The sequence below is a fragment of the Alosa alosa genome, chromosome 8 (genome assembly GCF_017589495.1).
Source record: "Alosa alosa isolate M-15738 ecotype Scorff River chromosome 8, AALO_Geno_1.1, whole genome shotgun sequence".
Taxonomy (NCBI): domain Eukaryota; kingdom Metazoa; phylum Chordata; class Actinopteri; order Clupeiformes; family Clupeidae; genus Alosa; species Alosa alosa.
In genome coordinates, this window is record NC_063196.1 from 30,685,182 (window position 1) to 30,706,233 (window position 21,052).

Here is a 21,052-nt window from a genome sequence, read left to right on the forward strand (position 1 = left end):
CACCATGAAGGAGCGTAAATACGGATGTGAACAGGACCAGTTGAACTTGAAATCACATGGAACGCGAGGTGGAACGCTTAGCTTTGAGTAGCCAGAAATATGTTTGTTTAATTGATTCAATAAATCCTTCTAACTCAAATCCGCGTCAGTACAAGCCCAGATACAGTTCAGTTTCATTAGATAAAAGTAACGTTATTTGCAACTCCTGTTAAAGAGTCTTGATGCTAGCCTTCTAAGGTAATGATAGTGTAGAGATAGCTAGCAAACATTTGTGATTGGAGAGGGTAAAACGCCTCGATTATCAACGCATGTCATGCATTTTAAAAATGTTCGTGTAAATTAGTTGTGCGGCTTGATGTGGAGAGTGACTAGACTGTGTTTAAGCAGGTTGTGTAACGTTAGGGGTTTGTGCAGTGGTGCAGAGGAAATGGGCAAGAAAGGGACATTCTTCTACGCCGTGAGGAAAGGACTTCAGCCTGGCGTATACAATACTTGGTGGGTCACAGTTCTTTTGCTTTCCGTAGTTTACATCCCCATCAACGTAAAAGAACACGTGTAACGTTAAAATTACCCTGCAGGGATGAATGCAAGAGTCAAGTCGACAAGTTTCCATGCGCAAGTTATAAGAAGTTTGGCTCAGAAAAGGATGCCTGGGAGTTTGTGAGGAGCCAACCAACAAAATGCTCGTCCGTTAAAGAAGGTGCAATTTCACTCTGTCTACATGACATGTTCACTGATTGTCTACAGGAAACCCAATAATTTAACTCTGGCAATAATTTTAAATGTTGAATTCCAGCAGAAACCAGCAGCTGTGACATTGAGCTCCCTAAAAGAGCCCCCAGCTATGAGGCCACGATGGCAGCTGTGATGGGAGGCCTAAAGAGGAAACTGGGGAATGTGAATGAAGAGGAGGAGAAGAAAGTAGAGGGGGATGAAGTGGATGGGTGTGCTGTTAAACGGGTGAAGGTGGCAGAAGACAAGCCCCAGAACGTTAGCCCAGCACCTGCTGAAAAGACTGACTTCACCTACATGGGTATAGGACAATGAAGCACCACACAAACCCCTTTAAGTATGATGTTCCATATATGCCAGAAATATTTAATTTCATGAAGTGCATATTGCATAGACATAGACAAATTAGTCATATGTTCAGTGGACATAAACAGTGTGCAAAACGAAATATTTAAGCCACTAATGGATCGCCATATTCTACCTCAGTCTTTTTCTGTCTCTGAAATGTGAAATATAAGACAATATATTTAATATTGTTGCTTGACTTTTGTTATAAGTAGAAACAAATCCTTTAACTTCTCCTTGATTATTTTCTTTTTATTGTGTAGGTGATGCCGTGGTCGTCTACACAGATGGCTGTTGCGAAGGCAATGGGAGGCCTGGAGCTCGTGCAGGAATCGGGGTGTACTGGGGACCCAACCATCCCTTGTAAGTGTTTCCTCAATCAACCATAATCTGACTCACTTCAGCCTTCAGAAATTGTAGTGATTTTCCGGTCAGTGTAGTCACTGCTTCATTAACAGTGTCGGGGCAGGAAACAGAGCAGTGTGATGTGCCTTGCCATCCTAGTGTTTGGCTATTTCTTTTTAGCCAGGGTCATTTTACATGTTGTGTGAAGTGTGGAATTTGAAAATGTGTTGCAGAAATGTTGCAGACAGACTGGGCGGCAGGCAGACCAACCAGAGAGCAGAGCTTCAGGTTTGCTTTCATTTTCCAGATCCAGTCGCTTTTGTACATTTACACCTGCACCTATAGTACAGAGGATTGAAAGGAACACATTGATTAACATGAACATGTTAAACAACGGAATCAACATTTTGTAGTCACATGATTGAGAATTAGGGAGACAGAAAATAACCCAATAAGCATGCTGCCTCAACATTTCTGTTTTTTCCAGTTGTAGTTTTGAATTGTTGAATTGTTTTTTGTCTCATAAAAGTTGACTTTAAAGTGGCTAGTTGCCATTTCACACCTTCTTCCCTCACCGTTTCCTCTGCAGGCTGCCTGTAAGGCTCTGGAACAGGCCCGAGACCTGAAAATCAAGAAGCTGGTGCTGTACACCGACAGCAAGTTCACTATCAATGGTACTCCTTGCATCTAGATATATATATATATATATATATATAGAGCGAGAGAGACAGAGAGAATTCAGGAATATTAAATGATCAATTCTGAACCCTGTTGGAGCTAGAAAAATGGCATTTACCTTTTGTGTTTTATCTTAGGGGTCACCAGTTGGGTGAAAAAGTGGAAGCTAAACGGCTGGAGGTTAAAGGGAGGTGGCAAAATCACCAACCAGGAGGACTTTGAGCGTCTGGATGCACTGAACCAAGAGTTGCAGGTGGTGTGGGTATGTGCCCCAGTTTAATGTTCCTTATGCCAGTGTGAGCTGTGCCCTGCTGTCAACCCGTACATTACAGATGGACTGTCTCCTGTGGTGTAGTGGCTATTGTTCTAGTTGGTGTACCTGTTTACACAGACCTGGTTGGGTGTTGCACCTAGTAAATGAGCATGTTAAGATGCTGAAGGATGTATGTGTGTCTCAAATGATAGAGTTGCCCTGTTGGGCACAAACAAGATATCCAGTGTTCCGAGTGAAAACAAAAGAGGCAGATTGATAGAAGTTGCCTTTAGACCAGTGTTTTTTCTGGGGACCCACTTTTTAAAAATGACAGACCATCAGGACCCATTTCACTTCAGATCTAACATGCAACTACCAATCTTGTTTTAGGCCACAGGTTCTCAAACTTTTCTATGACCCCCCCCTCACACCACTCTTCAGCATAGTAAGCTGTTCCTGTATTTCTAAAGAGAGATGTTGTAGGCTACGTTGCGTTGCAGACAAATGGATCCATAACACCGTCAATTCCGATGTAAACATAGCAAATAACTCAAGTCGTTATATTGTAGCCTATTTCTGGAGGTTTCTTTGGAAAGTTGAATCCACATTTTTCTCTGGAGTTAAACGTTTGCTTGTTTGTAGGCCTTATACTAAGGCTGTGTATTGATGTTGTGACAAGCTATGTTGTAAGAATGATAATGTGCCTTTACTGGAGCCTAGTAGAGTTTGTGAGGTGGAAAACGAGAGGAAATAATAGCTTTTAAAATGTCCATTTAAATTGTAGCCTAATATACTGTAATGCTCTGTTGTGCGTTTTAAAATCCGAAATAATAAGGAATGTGAGGAGGTTGCTATTAACTTTAAAGAGTGCATCTGCAATCGAAACTATCTACAGCCTATGACGCAAATTGAATAGCCATGTCCGGTACATGGACACGGTACACTGCTTTAGTTGACAGTATGGTAACTAGATTTTAATCGGTCAACGGAAGCAGCTGTCTGTTAATGTTTGTGCTGATTCATGTCCCTTGCATTTTGCAACTGTGAGGTCCATGGCAGGCGCCCCACAGAAATGTTTCATTTTGCGAGTGAGATGTCCACGCTCTCCCCTCTGCGATGTGTTCGCTCCCCAGTTTCAGAGCTATTCTAAGTGCAAAATTGCACAGGGGGCCGTGACTGTGGTAAACAAACTATATCCTAATAGAAAACTGATAGTTTTCCTGGTTAAATGGTATAAGCTAGGTCTATTACACAACATAAATTGTGCTGGCGACCCAAATAAAATCTCCTGTGACCCACCCGTGGGTCGCGACCCAGTCTTTGGGAACCAATGCTTTAGACTGATGCTTCACTGGAAATATACAGTATGTGCTGGCTGAAGGCCCTTCTGTGGCGTATAGACCCTTTCAACAATAAAAACAAAAACAATGCTTGAACGTTCTATTTGGGCCCCAATCTACTTCCTCTGCATTAAGATAACATATGGAATGTTAAAGGTGCGATTTGTAGGATTGTTACCGAACGTTCTGTAGGCCAAAATCAAAACACTGGTGAATGTTCTCAAGACCACCAGACGCGAGCCTCTTCTGGGTTGCCAGATGTAATGAAGACTTAGCTAACGTTAGTTGACCTGCAGCTGATTTAACGTTTCTACAACCATGACCCAGCAACACATTACGGAAACAGTGAAAACAAAAAATACCTCTCTAACCAACGCAACATATTTAGCTGAAGTTAGCGATGCAGATGAAGTTTAGCCTAGGCTACCTGTCGTGGAGAAATATGGCCAGCTCTGCGTCAGACTTGATATTCTTCGTTTGACGAAGACGTCACCATCTCAGGAAGCTCCTCCGATGTCCACTTAATTTGTTTATTGTTTTAATTTTGGAAATTTGCCTGCCTCTCGTAGGCGTTCATGACTACAACTGACAGCTGTTGACAGTTGGCCTTTTCTAATTTGGCAACACAAATAGGAGGATGCGCTAGCCCATTATTAATACGCTATTCTAGAATTAATCGTTCAAAATATAACGAAAATTCCAAGAGATTCCGCCCCGTAACTCATTTTTTTCATGGGTTTTACGGGGTTTTACGGGTTAGAGTAATGTTGTCAAATAAGCTATTACTTCAATTCATCGTGTTTCCTTACTCTCTGACAACATATGGTGATCATTTTTGGAATGGTTACAGTTTATTTTCCATTATTTCCTACATACTGGACCTTTAAAACGGAAGTCTTGTGGGGCCAACTATGACGCTGTTAATGGAACTCTCTTGAAAGGGTCTATAGTCCATTGCCCATCTTCACTGATGAACAGCAGAACTCCTACTCATGATCAGCAGGATCAATGAATGTTGTCGGTTAAAAACCAGACAGTTAATTATTATTACATAGTGGTTGTTACACATCATGGATCCACATCCCCAATCTTAGAACAGTCTTCAGTTTTGTATTTAATTTTAAGTTCATTGCATTATTCCATTCAAGGGTAAATTAGAGACTATTATCATTCCTATCCAAATAGAGATGTGTCTGATGGTATGCCTGTGCTTGAGATGTCTTTGTCCCCCTCTCCACAGCAACACATCCCAGGCCACGCAGGCTTCGCAGGGAACGAGGAAGCTGACCGACTCTCCAGGCTAGGCGCTGCCAAAACTCTGGAGTAGCCCGTGAAAGAGGCCTTCGCTCCTCTTACACTTCCGCCTGCCACCAGACCTGCCCCTCCTCCGCTATGATGTCTTGCTTTAGACGAGGAGGACCATCCCCAGGTTCCAAAGACCCAACTGGCCAGTTGACCATCACTGAGTTTCTCCTCTGCACCCCACTCCTGTGCAGACGCTTTCTCTGCCTGGTGTGCACCAGCGGGTCGTGCAGAGAGGTATGAGTGCCTATGCAATGTCCACCTTCAGATGTGCACCTTCAAAATGGGAAGTTGTAAAAATACATGCTATACTATGTTTGTTTTGCACCCATCCCAATACCTTCTGAAATTGTAAGAATAGCTATTATGTTGATCTGGTGAGATCTGCTTGTTCTAAAGCATTTGAAATGTAGCCCATCATCCTCTCACTGCCGTATTAAGTGAAGTGAACATAATTCATGGACCATGAGTTCATCAATGAAGTTCTCTTGTATGAGGTGTCCTGCCTTATTCAGGGCTGGGAGAGCTCTGCTGGGGCTCAGTTCAGGCCATGATTCCAGGTGGTTTAGTGGCAAACCTTGGTAAGATAACCCAGAGGAAGTTGTAAACCTGATAACGGAGCAGCCCCGAGGCGTCAGTCTCCAAACTAAACAAAGCCAAAGTGCTCTTCTATTAGGAGGTTTACCACTTTCTCTGGGTTAACTTACCCAGATCTGCCTCTTAACCACCTAGTTGGAATACAGCCCAGAACTCAGTACCCAGTCCTGCCCCCCTGGATTCCTCTGCAGCCTCTGTTAAATTCATAGCCAACATAAGTAGGGGAGGAGTTGTACTGATGCACTTAGAGGCAATGTAATTATTTAAATACACACACTATTCTTACGCTATCTTTGGTTTTTAACAAAAGAAAAACTGCTTTTGTTAGCTATTGTTTAGTCTTTTTGATTGTTGAATAAAGTTATTTGTTGTCAGTTTTCAAGGCAGTTATGTTTTTTTATTCAAACTCTATTGCTTATATGTTGTGGTAATTGAAAAAAATCAAATTTATCAGGCATTGTAGTTAAGCACTGACTAGGCTGCAGCTATGTTCACACAGAGGTAAAGATACTAAGGTGGTCCTGGGAAGCAGTAAGACACACCAGCAATGGTGGTAGTATGTTCTCAAGCGCTTCAGAGGTTATTACATGAATCAACCTGTATATAGCAGTATGATTTGGCCTTTGCATGCATCAGTATCATGCTTGATATTTGGGTATATCAACATGAAGAAGAACATCCGATGAAGAGAAATATCAGGCAGTTGCACATATCAAATCAAGTTGTACAATCATTGCTTAGCTTAAGTCGTGGACCATTAAATTGAAATGTATTGCATATTTGGTGATGCTGTGACTAATTCTAGTATCTGAAGCAATCCAAATCCTTGAAGAAATCATATGGAGCAATTATATGTCTTGAGAAAAAGTTATATTCATCAATATGAATGAACTAGATGTACTGCAGAGCGGTACAAAATATGCCCGCCGCCCAGTCCAGCACATTTTTTCCACAAAAAGAAATCACGCTGAAAGGCATATGATTCTAACTGTCTCACTAAATTGCATTATCCACACTCAATTCTCACTGGTATCTGCTAGACAACAAGTACCAAAACATGATTAGTTCATAGATTTCACATGTAAAATTAATTTTATACAAGCCCACCTCCATCTTGCCTGTTCATAATTCTGAGAAATTCTTGAATTGTCTTATCTGTCTTATCTTCTACTGTCTTTATTGTACAGTGGAGTTTAATTATATGTTTACCATTACTGCTGTAAGTGCATGTTGGGTGTTATGTCTGTATGCTACCGAGACCCTTGAATTTCCCCTTGAGGATCAATAAAGTATCTATCTATCTATCTATCTATCTATCTATCAATTGTGTGCATGTGTACATGTTTATGTTATGTGTGTGTGTGCGTGCTTGTGTGTGTGCCTGCGTATGTGCCTGTGCATGCATGCGTACATATGTCTACTGTGTGAGTATGTGTCATACGTATGATTACTGTGAATGTATGTGTGTGCATGTGTATCTGTTTGTGCACATGAAATGGGTTAACATGACCCCTGGAGGCAAACATACGGAAAAAATTGGTCATCCTAGGCCCTACAGTTCTCAAGATATTCACAGAGAACTGTGTCTGCCCTACCCTCCTTTTGGGGGGTCCAGTCCAGCGGGGGGGTTACAGATCAAAACGAAAAACGACAGTTCCATGCTATCCATGTGGGGTTACATGCCCACCAAGTTTTGTGTACCCCGGTCTTTCAGTGTCCCGGGAATCCTTGTTGGTGTACGTCACTGAATGTACACATAAATTATTTTATTGTAAGGCCCCCCATGAACGAAAGTACACAAAACTCTGCATGCATTCGGAGGTTGTCATAATGATTTTACACTTTTAATTTCGTGCCGTTTTGACCATGTCAGCCAGAGATATTTTGATGAAAACACCTAATTTTTTGCTAGGTGGCGCTATACATGAAATAAGTGGTAATGGGATTGGTTGACATGCCCCTATACCCCAGTGGAACTAACAAAAGTTATAAAAATATGGTTCACATATTTCTGTATTAGAAGCTGGGAAACACGATACTATATGAGTACTGATTTCATTGAAATAGACTGGCATATCTTGCACTTATTTGGGATTTAGCTGGACAGTGAGCCTTACAGCTAAAAAATGATGAGGATATGAACTAACGTAGGCCATGAAGCATAGCGTATGAAATCGTGACTCATTTGATAAGCATGTCACCAACAACAGGGACTGTTAATCCTGACATGGATTTACGTTTTGTTTTATATGCACATCATGTTATATAATTTATCTAAACTTGATCAGTTGATGATAATGAACCTGTTGCACTCGTTCACTAACCTTCAACCTATCCTGTGCTAACATTACGAGTCTCAGACTAACGTTAACGTTACATCAGTGAAGGTAGCAAATTAGCAGGCTTTTTTGTAATCACGAAGATGACGAGACATTGGCCTACTTGTATACAAATACATTTTCCTGACATCCATAAGCAGAAAACACAACGGGTGGTTCCCGCTTTGGTTATTAGTCAACAAAAAACTCATTTAGAGAGACATACATAAGTAGTAGTTTGCAATAACTATCTGTAAGTGGGATAACGATAATGTTAGCTTTACTGTACATGCCAGAAAGGGGTAATGTTAATGTGATATAACTGCAAATAAACCTGGCATGGGTTTATCATAAACTTTATTGTTAATTAGGCCATGACCCATCATTGAATTATGCCTATATTTTGCTGGTGCTAGCTAAACTCAAACTGACTTCTTCACAGTGACAGCCATACAAATTTTTTTTATGCCAGAGAGGCAGCTAAGTCAGTCATGACAAACGGGAGGATGCTAACGTTAAATTTATTACACTTTCATGTTTTTATTTTGTCAATTTTTTCACATCAATATGATCGTCACTTACATCAAAACATGGTGGATGCACATCAATACCATCTCATCTAATGAGAAAAGACGCGGACGCTTGTTAGAAGCCATAACTCCAGAGGCACCGTAAGTCCTCAGCCGGTCAGTCAACAGGCTAAACTCAAAAATACCGGAGAAAAGTCAATAGCGACCTAGCCATTTATGTGTGTCAAAATAAAAGTCTGGTGTTTATTTATCCACTAACGCTGTATTATTTCATGTATGAAGGTTATACTGTAGCAGATGTCTCTTTAAGAATTGCGGCCGGCCGCGGCCGTTACAGGAGAATACAGAACGGCCGTCGACGGCCGCTACGGGGTATAGAGGGTTAAGACCAACATACATAAAAAAGGTGGACCTCCTAGGCCCTACGGTTCTCGAGATATTCACAGAAAACTGTCTCTGGCCACCTACAGGCCAGTTGGTGTATAGTAACATAAATTAATTTATTGTGTGGCCCCCCATGAACGGAATTCCACGAAACTTGGCGTGCATACAGAGGGTGTCATAATGATCCTACACTTCCAATTTCGTGCAGTTTTGACTATGTTAGGTCACAGATACCTGCGATTACAACACTTTATTTTTACTTTTTTGTGTTTTAACTAGGTGGCACTATACATGAAATGAGTAGTTATGGAATGGGTTGACATGGCCCCTTGAGATCAACATACAAAAAAATGGTCCTCCTAAACCCTACGGTTCTCGAGATATTCACAGAAAACTGTGTCTGCCCTACCCTCCATTCGGGGGGTCCAGTCCAGTGGGGGGGCTACAGATCAAAACGAAAAACGATGGTTCCATGCTATCCATGTGGGGTTACATGCCCACAAGTTTCATGTACCCCGGTCTTTCAGTGTTCCAGGAATCCTTGACGGACATTTGGGCATGCGAAAAAGAAAAAAAAAATCTGACTAAACCTATATGACAGCTGCTTCGCTGCGTGGCGGTCCTAATAATTAGGCTAATAAAGAACACGACATGCCCCTACATGGGACACATTTAAACATTCTTCAGAGAATTCTTTTTTTCCAGGAATAGAGATATTTAACGGAAAACATATCTTTAAAACTTTAAACACTATGTGTTTCCATAAATTTGAAGTTGAGCTCATATTATCAGCCCTCCTCCTCACTCTGGTCATCATGACAATGGATTTGTGCTGACAGAACTCAATACCGCCCCCTATCGTCCCATCTAAAACAATGTTAAACTGTGGCCAGATAGTGAACTGCAACCAGTCTTTTAGTTAGTTTTTCACAATTTCTAAAACACATTTTTTGAAACCTTCCACTCTTTTCTCAAAACTGTAAACACAAACCCCAAATCTCAAACTGCATTCACAAAACCTCTGCTAAGAATATAATTATACCTTCCTAGACAACGAAGCTTAGCTTTGGATGCTGCGCCTAGGCCTCGCTCTTCGTAACAGCACACACACACACAGACACCCCAACTTCAATTTCACTGTATACTTTGAAAGAAAACAAACAAGGTAACACTTCATTTAACAGTATCAACATAAGAATGACATGACACTGTCATGAACAAATGACACTGTCATGACACATAGTCCTAACCCTAACTTGTTATGACAAAAACCGAATGTCACTTAATAACAGAAGTGTTATGTCATAAACATTTATGACATGTTAATGATGGTGTTATGTCACTCTTATGTCAATACTGTCAAGTAAAGTGTAACCAAACAATCTTAGGCACTCGGTAGAGAGGTTTCGCTGGCAGTGGTGATGCTGATGCTCTTGCTAAATCTGCAGAGCGTTGCATAATAACTGATACAAATATTTCATTGTGAAATAACATATATATATATAACACATGTTACATGTGAGGGTGTTCCTCCTTCTGAAAACATATTTGTTCTTCCTCTTTCAGTTCCCAAGTTCTATTTAACCCCTATTCCTGCGATTCTTCTTTTAGCACCTTCTTTTAGCAACACAATAATTTTGTGTCTGTACAAACTTGTGTGCACTGCTTCACTGAGACAAAATATACTTTGACATCCAAATGCACGTCTGTATCTGCACTGCACACTTTTGTCATTATGCAGTAAATATTATGCATCACTGTGCTGTACAATTAGAGAGAGGGAGAGTGTGTGTGTGTGTGTGTGTGTGTGTGTGTGTGTCTATACAAACGTGTGTGCAAGGCCAGGTGTGCACACATTCACAAGCAGTGATCATCAGGGTCCAACCTTTTGAAATGTGTCACTTGCAGCGCCCCCTGTGGACAGAATTTTAACAGAATTTGGTGTGCATCTCAAGACTACTACGGTGATTCAGCAAATGAAGTAAGCTTTAAACCTTTACATCACAGTATTCGTACAGGCATGTCTTGAGATATGAACTGCAGTGACTTAGTGCAGCAGTTCATATCTGAAGACATGCAGTGTAGTCCGTGAGCCAAGGCCTCAAAATATGGAAACCGTTACTGAAAAAGTGGCAAAGGCTACCATACCTTTTCTGAAAGCCTGGAATCTCAGCTTTTCAATGATGTATTATGGCCATCTGACAAGAGTAGCTGTTTTGAGTTATCACACATAATGTAAACTAAGGTTGAGAAAATAATGCATATAACTCAAGCAGTACACTGACATAGCTGAAAATCTATATTGGACATATTGGAATATTTTATTTTGTTATGTTTGGTATCATTTTAAAGGGGAGACTCTGAGCTTTCATTTAAATCCTTTTGTGAACATTTTGGATAAGTACAGCCAACCCTGGAGCTCTTCAAACTTTTAATCACACACATTTTCCTGCCATTTCCGCCTAAGTCATCTTTTGTCTTTTAATCCTGTGGCACCAGGGAGCATCAGAGAAACAAACTCCAAACACTGAAATACTGGCATGACCCTAAGGATTCAGAAAATGTATCATTTACCCATATTATCTGATTTGGAGGGGGTGATTTTCAGTCTTGTATCAGACATGGCGTTTGAGAAAATAATGCGTATAAATTAAGCAGAACACTGACATAGCTGAAAATCTAAAAACGGTATAACAAATAACAAATGAGACATTGATTCCTATGTTTTAAGGTGTGGTAAACCCAATTATGACATTGCCATTACTGTAAAAGGTCAAGGTCATGACCTTTAGGCATACAGCTTGTATCTCTTCCACACTGGTTTTAAGAATGTAAGTTAATTTGCTGTGTTTACGTAGCAATACAAATTGTTGCTTTTAAAATCAGACATCTGACTTTCCTCCTATATGCCATTGTTTCCATAGTAAGCGACTAGAGCATCTGCAGCTCACGGTAACCAGACTGCAGTTTCATCCAGTTGAGGTATGCCTCAATTTTGGCGTGAATATCTATAGCTTACGTCACTATTTAACCTGGCAAAGCATTAGATTGTATCGATGCTTTTGATTGCAGGAGGACTGCCTTCGTCGGTTCAGCCAGCCACTGTTTTTCCTGAGCTTGGAACTGTTTCATTGTTTAGGCCTACTTGTGTGCGTTGTGTAACCTATGTGACTGAATTTAGCCTGTCTGCGTCACGACTGTCTTGTGCTGCGCCATCAGTGGAGGCCAGCCTGTCATAGTTTTACCGTCTATAATATCCGTTTGTCTCTGTGTGTGTGTCTGTTTAATGTGTCTCTGTATTTGTTCTCATGTTGTCTTGGCTTAGGGCAGTGTGCAATATTCCCTATATAAACAGTAATTCGTTTGCGGCGTCTATTGGAGTGTGGTGTCTGAAACCCAGTGTAACCTCATCAGTGTATATGTGTGCACTGTCCATATAGTGTGAAGTGTTGTGGTGTATTCATTCATTCTTCGAGATTGTGTGCTGTAATTTATGCAGAACATTGTTTGTTGCCCTGGTGCCAAAATTTGTTATTTGTGTCTGTTCTGTTAATAAAAGTATATTTTCTTATAACATCAGCTCCAATACTGTTCCTTCATTGGGCAGCCTGCATACAGATTGGTAAAGTGTAGATTCTCTGGTTAGTGTGCATAAAGACACCCTGCTGGTTACACAAATAATTTTTGCTACATAAAAATGTATTTGTTTTATGATGTAACCTTTGCAGATTTCTCATCTTTTGTTACTGGGAATGTCCAACCGTTCCAGGTTACACAAATACAGTACGGGTCAGCTGAATGTAGGCCTTGGCTAGTTTACCTCCCAGTGCAAAATTTATTGATTACAAATACTTCACAACTTGTATAGTAAAGTGACATTCGACTTCATAAGATATTCATGAAATATTTACAAAGGCTAGAGAGATTAAATTAATGGTTGATTGAATTAAAAGTTGTTGTCGTTCTGTCTTCCACATTCATGAAAGGTTTGGTATGAATGTCTCATGAAACTGAATGCTTTATGTGCAGTTTATGACAGCTGCTATGAATGTGAATGAACTCGCCCGTCAAGTAAAGTGTTACCATATGTTTTGTATAGAGTTACCACAGGTTACTCTATACAACCACAGGTGGCACTGTGGTAACTAAAATGGTGCATTTTGCCCATGTTCAGGGTGGAAAATAAAGAAAGATTTGCATAAGACAAGTCAAATTAGTATCTTTAAAAAGAAGGGATCATGGGGAGTGAAGGAAACAATATAAAAAAATCTTTGTATATTCCCACAAGGTGTTAAGGCCCTCTGCCCTGGTTGAACTGACGTGGAATGACCCTAATGGAAATAAAGTTGTTGTAAGTAGGTGTGAGGGTTATGGTTTCTATGTTTTCTATGTTTATGTAGAAAACATAGAAAAAAAGGCTGAAAAAAGGCCTATGACAAAAGGCAGAAACACCCAATGAGACCAGAGTGAACAACTGATGATGTATCGTATTGGAGGCACCATGCGGTAATCTCCCTATCCAACCACCAAAGAGGACACCTCCAGCAGCATTTGTGCTGATTCATCAGGGGAGTCTAACATCTAGTCCTAGTAAGCATACATGTGGTTTTGTCTCCCTGCTATTTTTTGATGACCACAAGTATGAGTCAGTTTTGGTTCCTCTTTAATAAGAATGACAAGCGAGTGCTTTGTGCTTTCGAGACATTTTGTTTTACCCATTACAGGAACTATTCAAAAGATCAGTGTGTCTTAGAAAAGTATAAGAAACACTGTTTCTTAAATCAGACAGTTGCACATTACAAGATTGTTACTTGGTTTCCCAATCTTTTCCATGACAAGGCCCCCTAAATAAGGTTCTGGCCAAGGCATTTTGCAGATGTCTCGTTAAAGATGTCTTATTAAAGTGAGAACATGGAAGATCACACAAATATGAATTCAGACAACATGCTTGTAATTATTCAGATCACGCCAGTAGACTGAATCAATGTTAATGTTTAACATAACATTGCACACACTGCCTACATCATTACGTTAGTATAAGCGCCAGCCAGATGTGAGGTTTGAGGCGCGAGTTCGGATGGTTCAGCAGACAAATCATCAATCCTGAAATCAGGATCAGGGACATGGAGTCAAGGACTGTGCCAATATTGTGATAAGGTTCAGAAGTTAATACTTTGTACAAGTAAAGTTACTTATTTGACTTGCTGAATCACTGCAAAGGACCCTATCTTGGCGATCTTAAACACATGGTCACTAGTGGCTAATAGCTTAGGGGTTTGTCCAGTCAACATTAGACATGGTTTTGTTCTCAAACATTATCAAATGTCGGGCGCCTGGCGCAACAAGGCGGTTGCTATCTTCCTTAATCAGTCATGGGTCTGTTTTAGTCGTAACGTCATTTAAACCAACGAGAATAACATCTGTCATTCTTTTAACAGCAAGCAGCACAACTTTGAACAGCGCATCAGTATTTTAATAGTCAGTGGTGCATTTGAAGGAATCTGCTTGCACACGAGACAGTATGGAACAGATATTCCACTAAACCATGCTTTACTAAAACCTAGCAGAGTAGGCTATAGCCTACACGCATCTGCACTCTATTATTTGAACTCATTGGCAAAGTGAAACTAACTTCACCATGGTGTTAGTTAACGTCAAAACCGTTATACACCGTTAATTACTACCCCAATAATGTTCGAATGACTGAATAAAAACCTGAGGACATTTATTCTGCAGAGGAGTTAGTTGCTGCTTACATCTTGTGACAGTAGGTCAGCTTTGCTTCATATGCATCTTTCGCTATAGACCAGGTTTTTCTTGGTCAGTGGCTTAATGCTTTTTAGATAGTGTAAGATAGCGATTTTTAAATAATGCGCCACACCACACCTTAGGTTGTTAATTGCCACACCCCTGAGCGCATTGTTCAATAAAAGAGACACTCATGGCAAAAAGAATTGAGTGTAAGATAGGAGTACGCTTTGCGCTGAGTTTAAGATCACCAAGATAGAGCCCATAGATAGTCATTAGATGTATTCTAAATTCTCTGAAATTCTGGGGTGCTGCAAGTGTCACATTTCAATATTCAATAGTTGGATCCCAATGATCCCAGCTTGTGGATGTGTGCACGTGAACATACATACACAAACACATGTTGACAGATGTACGTACACACATACACAGACATGTACATTCAAATCTACAGACACACACACAAACTCACACACTGGTCTTGTACACAAGTTTCTAGACACACACACACACTCCCTCTCTCTCTATCTCTCCTAACATACAACATACAGCACAGTGATATGACCGCAGCATAATGACAGCAGTGTGCACTGCAGTTACAAACGTGCATTTGGGCGTCACCGAAGTATATTTCATCTGTTGTTGCAGAGTTGTCTTAGTGAAACAGTGCGCATACGTTTCTACAGACACAAAATGATTGTGTTGCTAGACAATGATTGATTAATCAAGGGGAGAAGATGTAAGGCTTACAGTACAAAGAATTGCAGGAGTAGAGAACTTGGGAAGTGTAATGAGCAGTTTACCAGACGTTGCATGAGTGGGGAATGGAGCGGTCCTGGGGAAAGCATGCATTATGTTCAGTACATCTACAGTAGTTTCGTTTTTTTTGGGGGTGACATATCTTATCTTGAAAGAGGAAGAAAAACTATGTTTTCAGAAAGAGGAACACCCTTGAAAAAAAGTAACATATATGTCAGTCATGATGCCACATGCTGCAGATTTAGCAGGGACAGCAGGGGTTCTGTACACTATCGTATTAGCACCACCACTGCAGCCAAAGAAACCTCTCTACAGGTAGTGTCTAAGATTTTTTACTTTCAATGTGTACAGCCAAATTGAAGTTTGTGTGTGTGTGTATGTGTTTGTGAGTGTATGTGCATGTCTGTTGTACATAAATGTAATGCTATAATGAATATTTAATGCAGTTTTTATTTTTTACATTCATTTGTTTGATCTGTTATTGACTCGTGCTGAAAGTCACTACAAATCACTGTCGGTTGTAAAGGTATTGTGTTGGTACTCTTATACAAAGGTATTGTGTTGTTACTCTTTCTTAGATAACTGTCAATAAAATACTTTTCCATTGTATGCATGCACTACAAATCTATTTCATTATTTACATTGGTGTAGCTCTATAGCAAGTTCTCTTTAAATGGATGTATGAGGAGTTGGGTGTTGAAGAGAATTCAAGGATGTATTGTGTGTTTAATATGCAGCAACGCTGTCATGGTTGTGGACAAAAAAACATCACAGATTTTCTGCATCACCACTCTCCTCTTCACGGGTAAGAGCCACTGACTTAAAAAAAGAGCACATGTGGGGCATGACTATCCAAACACACACATATACACACACATATGCACACACACACACACACACACACACACACACACACACACAGTCACATATACACACTCACACACACACATACTGTAATATATACACACATACATGCACATTAGCCAAAGTTTCACATTATATATACAAAATATTGCTCTGTTGACATCAACACCATGCCATTTTTTAAATACAAAATTAGTAGAAAGATAAAATCCCTGAACTCTAGTTTGTAAGTCTCAGGTGCTGGTGAACAAACACAAAAGAAAAACGAAGTTTACACGGTTGAGGTCATGTGACCCTACAATTGTTTATTTCACCTGTGGGGTGATATTCTCTACAAAATGCAAACAAATAGATGTTAACAAATAGACTTTACTATTCTTTACATTTTCAAGGTGTACTAGGCCTACATGGACATTACTTCTCGGACAGATATATCTATGCAGCTGCTGGAGGTCATGTGTCCTTGCCATGTACGGGCATGCTTATACCTGGTTGCCGTGACACCGTATGGAACTACAGCAGCCCACAAGGTGAAACAGTTGAGGTGGTGACAGTTGGGAAGGTCAGAACAGACATCACAAAGAGAGCTGGGAAAATGAGCGTTGATGAAGACTGCACACTGAACATTGCTAATGTCACCGCTGAAGATACTGGAGAATACTATTGTGGTCCAGGGGGTGGAGAGACTTATCTCTCCGTCTTAGACAGTAAGTGGCATTTTACGGGTTGTTTTCACTAGTTGCCTAGACTATATAATTCACCAAATTCACACCAGTCTGGACTGTGGATTATGGTTAATTAAAGGAGCTCTGAGTAGTTGTTGTTACAAATGAATATGCTTCTGGACAGTAACTGTATAAAGACATCAACGTATCACCATACAAGGAAGACATAAGAACTGGTATTTCATCTTTCTTCACAGCCCAAAACCAATGACTTAAAAAATGCTTGCAAATATTGGGCATGTAGTGATTGATAACAGTGTGATAGCGTTATAAAGAATGGCACTGAAATGGCTTTTAAAGCTGAATGTTGGACTGGATCCTGAACTTCTTTCATCAATACTTCCGCAGTCTCTGCATCTCCATCAATCTCTAACAATGGGACGGACGGTGATGTCACTCTCTCCTGCCACTTGCATACCCATGAGGGCTGTGAAAGAGGCTCTTCTACTGACAAGATTCATCTGAGCTGGATAGATGAGGAAGGCTTTCCACTGCAAGAATCTGCTGACCGCCAGATCCAAAACCCATCTGCCTGTCACACCACACTCAAAGAGTCGCACCTTTACCAAAGGGAGAAGACATGGAGGTGCCAACTGACCACCAGATGGGGATGGCTTAAAATTGTAGCCACGTACACAATGTTAGGTAAATGAGTAACGTTTGCTTTTTCAATTCATCATGCAAGTTTTATAAGTATTTATTCTCTGTTGATGTGAATGTGAATTTGATGTGTTTTATGTGAATATCTGTGGCACCCTCCTTAGGGACACAGAGCGACTACGCCACCCCTTAGTTTAGACCTGGAGCAAAAGGCCTTTCAATGAAATTGGGGAAACATAGCAACCTTTTACACAAATACTTATGTTTTGCAAGAGAGGTAAACATTAACGACTAATTAGCCAAGCCAGACCGCATAGTGGACTTAGACCATAATGAATGACCATATCACTTACAATGTTATGTTATCTCAGCCGCATAAAAAATAAAGTAAAGACAATCATAGAAGAGTTCTAATAAGGAGTAAGTAAATTAACTCCCACACCACACTAATGTGTGTATGTGTCATTAGACATACTGTAAGAGGGCTCACCATATCCTGATAATACCCAGCAAGCAGTACTATATGTTTAATATGTTACATTTGGTTTATGTCTTTTACATTACATTGCAACTTCTTCATAATTTGACCCTATCTAGCAACTCCTACCCCAGATCCAACCGAAGGGTCCGCGGGATTTACGATGGAATCTGACGAATTGAAAAAATCAAAGGAAGGGAAATCCACAGCATCTTTAGGTACAGTCACAAACTTTCTCTGAGGATGTTTTCTTAGAGATGTGAATGTAACATTCAGACATGAATGCCATGTGATCTCATGGAATCTAAGTATTTAATGATTTTTAAGTATTTAATGAAGTATCCAAATTACAGCAACTCTCAACTCAAAGTCACTGCTGTGGGGTGGGGTTTATTTTAAGATGAAGGACTTTCCTGTTCAAGGTTTATATCCTTTTGGGTTACACTTTACTTGACAGTATCAAAGAATGACATGACACTGTCATGAATGTGTCATAAACAAGTCATAAACATTTATGACATAACGTTTCTGTTATTAAGTGACATTCAGTTTTTGTCATAATAAGTGAGGGTTAGGGTTAGAGGTTAGGATTAGGGTTAGGGTTCATGTGTCATGACAGTGTCACTCTTATGTCGATACTGTCAAGTAAAGTGTTACCGTGTTACCCTTTGTTTTTCATATCAAATTATAATGGATTGAAATATACTAAATGTGACAGGATGGTATGCGATGGGGGTGGTACATGATAAAATATCTTTAGTTATCCACATGGTCAAGTTATTCACTTAACATACAAGTATGGGTTACACTTTACTTGACAGTGTCATTACACAAGAGTGACATGACACATGAGGTAAAAAATTAACCAACTAAATAGCCAAGCCAGACCGCATAGTAGACTTAGACAATAATTAATGTTTTTCTTTAGAAATGTGAATGTAACATTCAGACATGTATGCCATGTGATCTCATGGAATCTAAGTATTTAATGATTTCAGTTACAATGTTGTGTTATCTCAGCCGCATAAAAAATATAAAGTAGAGACAATCATAGAAGAGTTCTAATAAGGAGTAAGTAAATTAACTCCCACACCACACTAATGTGTGTATGTGTCATTAGACATACTGTAAGAGGGCTCACCATGTCCTGATAATACCCAGCAGTACTATATGTTTAATATGTTACATTTGGTTTATGTCTGAATCTTTTACATTACATTGCAACTTTATCATAATTTGACCCTATCTAGCAACTCCTACCCCAGATCCAACCGAAGGGTCCATTGGGATTTCTGATGGAATCTGACGAATTGGAAAAATCAAAGGGAAGAGAAATCCACGGCATTTTTAGGTACAGTCACAAACTTTCTCTGAGGCTTTCTCTGAGGATGTTTTCTTAGAAATGTGAATGTAACATTCAGACATGAATGCCATGTGATCTCATGGAATCTAAGTATTTAATGATTTTAAGTATTTAATGAAGTATCCAAGTTACAGCAACTCTCAACTCAAAGTCACTGCTGTGGGTTGGGGTTTATTTTAAGATGAAGGATTTTTCATGTTCAAGGTTTATATCCTTTTGGGTTACACTTTACTTGACAGTATCGAAGAATGACATGATACTGTCATGAATGTGTCATAAACAAGTCATAAACATTTATGACATAACGTTTCTGTTATTAAGTGACATTCAGTTTTGTCATAATAAGTGAGGGAGGGTTAGGGTTCATGTTTCATGACAGTGTCATTCTTATGTCGATACTGTCAAGTAAAAGTGTTACCGTGTTACCCTTTGTTTTTCATATCAAATTATAATGGATTGAAATATACTAAATGTGACAGGATGGTATGCGATGGGGGTGGTACATGATAAAATATCTTTAGTTATCCACATGGTCAAGTTATTCACTTAACATACAAGTATGGGTTACACTTTACTTGACAGTGTCGACACAAGAGTGACATGACACATGAGGTAAAAATTAACGACTAAATAGCCAAGCCAGACCGCATAGTAGACTTAGACAATAATTAATGTTTTCTTAGAAATGTGAATGTAACATTCAGACATGTATGCCATGTGATCTCATGGAATCTAAGTATTTAATGATTTTTAAGTTACAATGTTGTGTTATCTCAGCCGCATAAAAGATAAAGTAGAGACAATCATAGAAGAGTTCTAATAAGGAGTAAGTAAATTAACTCCCACACCACACTAATGTGTGTATGTGTCATTAGACATACTGTAAGAGGGCTCACCATGTCCTGATAATACCCAGCAGTACTATATGTTTAATATGTTACATTTGGTTTATGTCTGAATCTTTTACATTACATTGCAACTTTATCATAATTTGACCCTATCTAGCAACTCCTACCCCAGATCCAACCGAAGGGTCCGTGGGATTTACGATGGAATCTGACGAATTGGAAAAAGCAAGGGAAGAGAAATCCACGGCATTTTTAGGTACAGTCACAAACTTTCTCTGAGGCTTTCTCTGAGGATGTTTTCTTAGAAATGTGAATGTAACATTCAGACATGAATGCCATGTGATCTCATGGAATCTAAGTATTTAATGATTTTTAAGTATTTAATGAAGTATCCAAGTTACAGCAACTCTCAACTCAAAGTCACTGCTGCGGGTTGGGGTTTATTTTAAGATGAAGGATTTTCATGTTCAAGGTATATATCCTTCTGGGTTACACTTTACTTGACAGTATCGAAGAATGACATGATACTGTCATGAATGTGTCATAAACAAGTCATAAACATTTATGACATAACGCTTCTGTTATTAAGTGACATTCAGTTTTTGTCATAATAAGTGAGGGTTAGGGTTCATGTTTCATGACAGTGTCATTCTTATGTCGATACTGTCAAGTAAAGTGTTACCCATTGTGGTAACACTTTACTTGATGGGTGAGTTGATAACACATTCATAGCAGCTGTCATAAACTGCACATAAAGCATTCTGACTGTTTCATGAGACATGACTCAACATTCATACCAAACCTTTCATGAATGTGCAAGACAGAACGACAACAACTTGTCAA

General features: G+C 39.7%; 2 protein-coding genes across 4 annotated transcripts; both read left to right on the plus strand.

The window, feature by feature from the left end:
- Positions 1–27: 27 nt before the first annotated feature.
- On the plus strand, positions 28–5,970 carry rnaseh1 (ribonuclease H1). 3 transcript variants are annotated; one of them, XM_048250412.1, is made up of 9 exons: positions 28–237; positions 388–495; positions 579–700; positions 797–1,033; positions 1,341–1,440; positions 1,656–1,710; positions 2,012–2,096; positions 2,238–2,362; positions 4,934–5,970. In XM_048250412.1, the coding sequence occupies exons 2-9, from the start codon at positions 428–430 to the stop codon at positions 5,018–5,020; spliced, it is 879 nt and encodes a 292-aa protein (XP_048106369.1). In that variant the 5' UTR covers positions 28–237; positions 388–427; the 3' UTR covers positions 5,021–5,970. The 3 variants fall into 3 exon arrangements, with proteins under 3 accessions (XP_048106369.1, XP_048106367.1, XP_048106368.1); XM_048250410.1 differs by having other exon boundaries at positions 28–495; XM_048250411.1 differs by having other exon boundaries at positions 28–495; positions 800–1,033.
- A 9,610-nt stretch (positions 5,971–15,580) lies between these two features.
- Positions 15,581–18,239, plus strand: LOC125298845. Its single transcript, XM_048249714.1, has 5 exons — positions 15,581–15,646; positions 16,069–16,136; positions 16,588–16,902; positions 17,269–17,565; positions 18,118–18,239. Exons 2-5 carry the CDS (start codon positions 16,079–16,081, stop codon positions 18,237–18,239), a joined length of 792 nt encoding a protein of 263 aa, XP_048105671.1. The 5' UTR covers positions 15,581–15,646; positions 16,069–16,078.
- Positions 18,240–21,052: the final 2,813 nt, after the last annotated feature.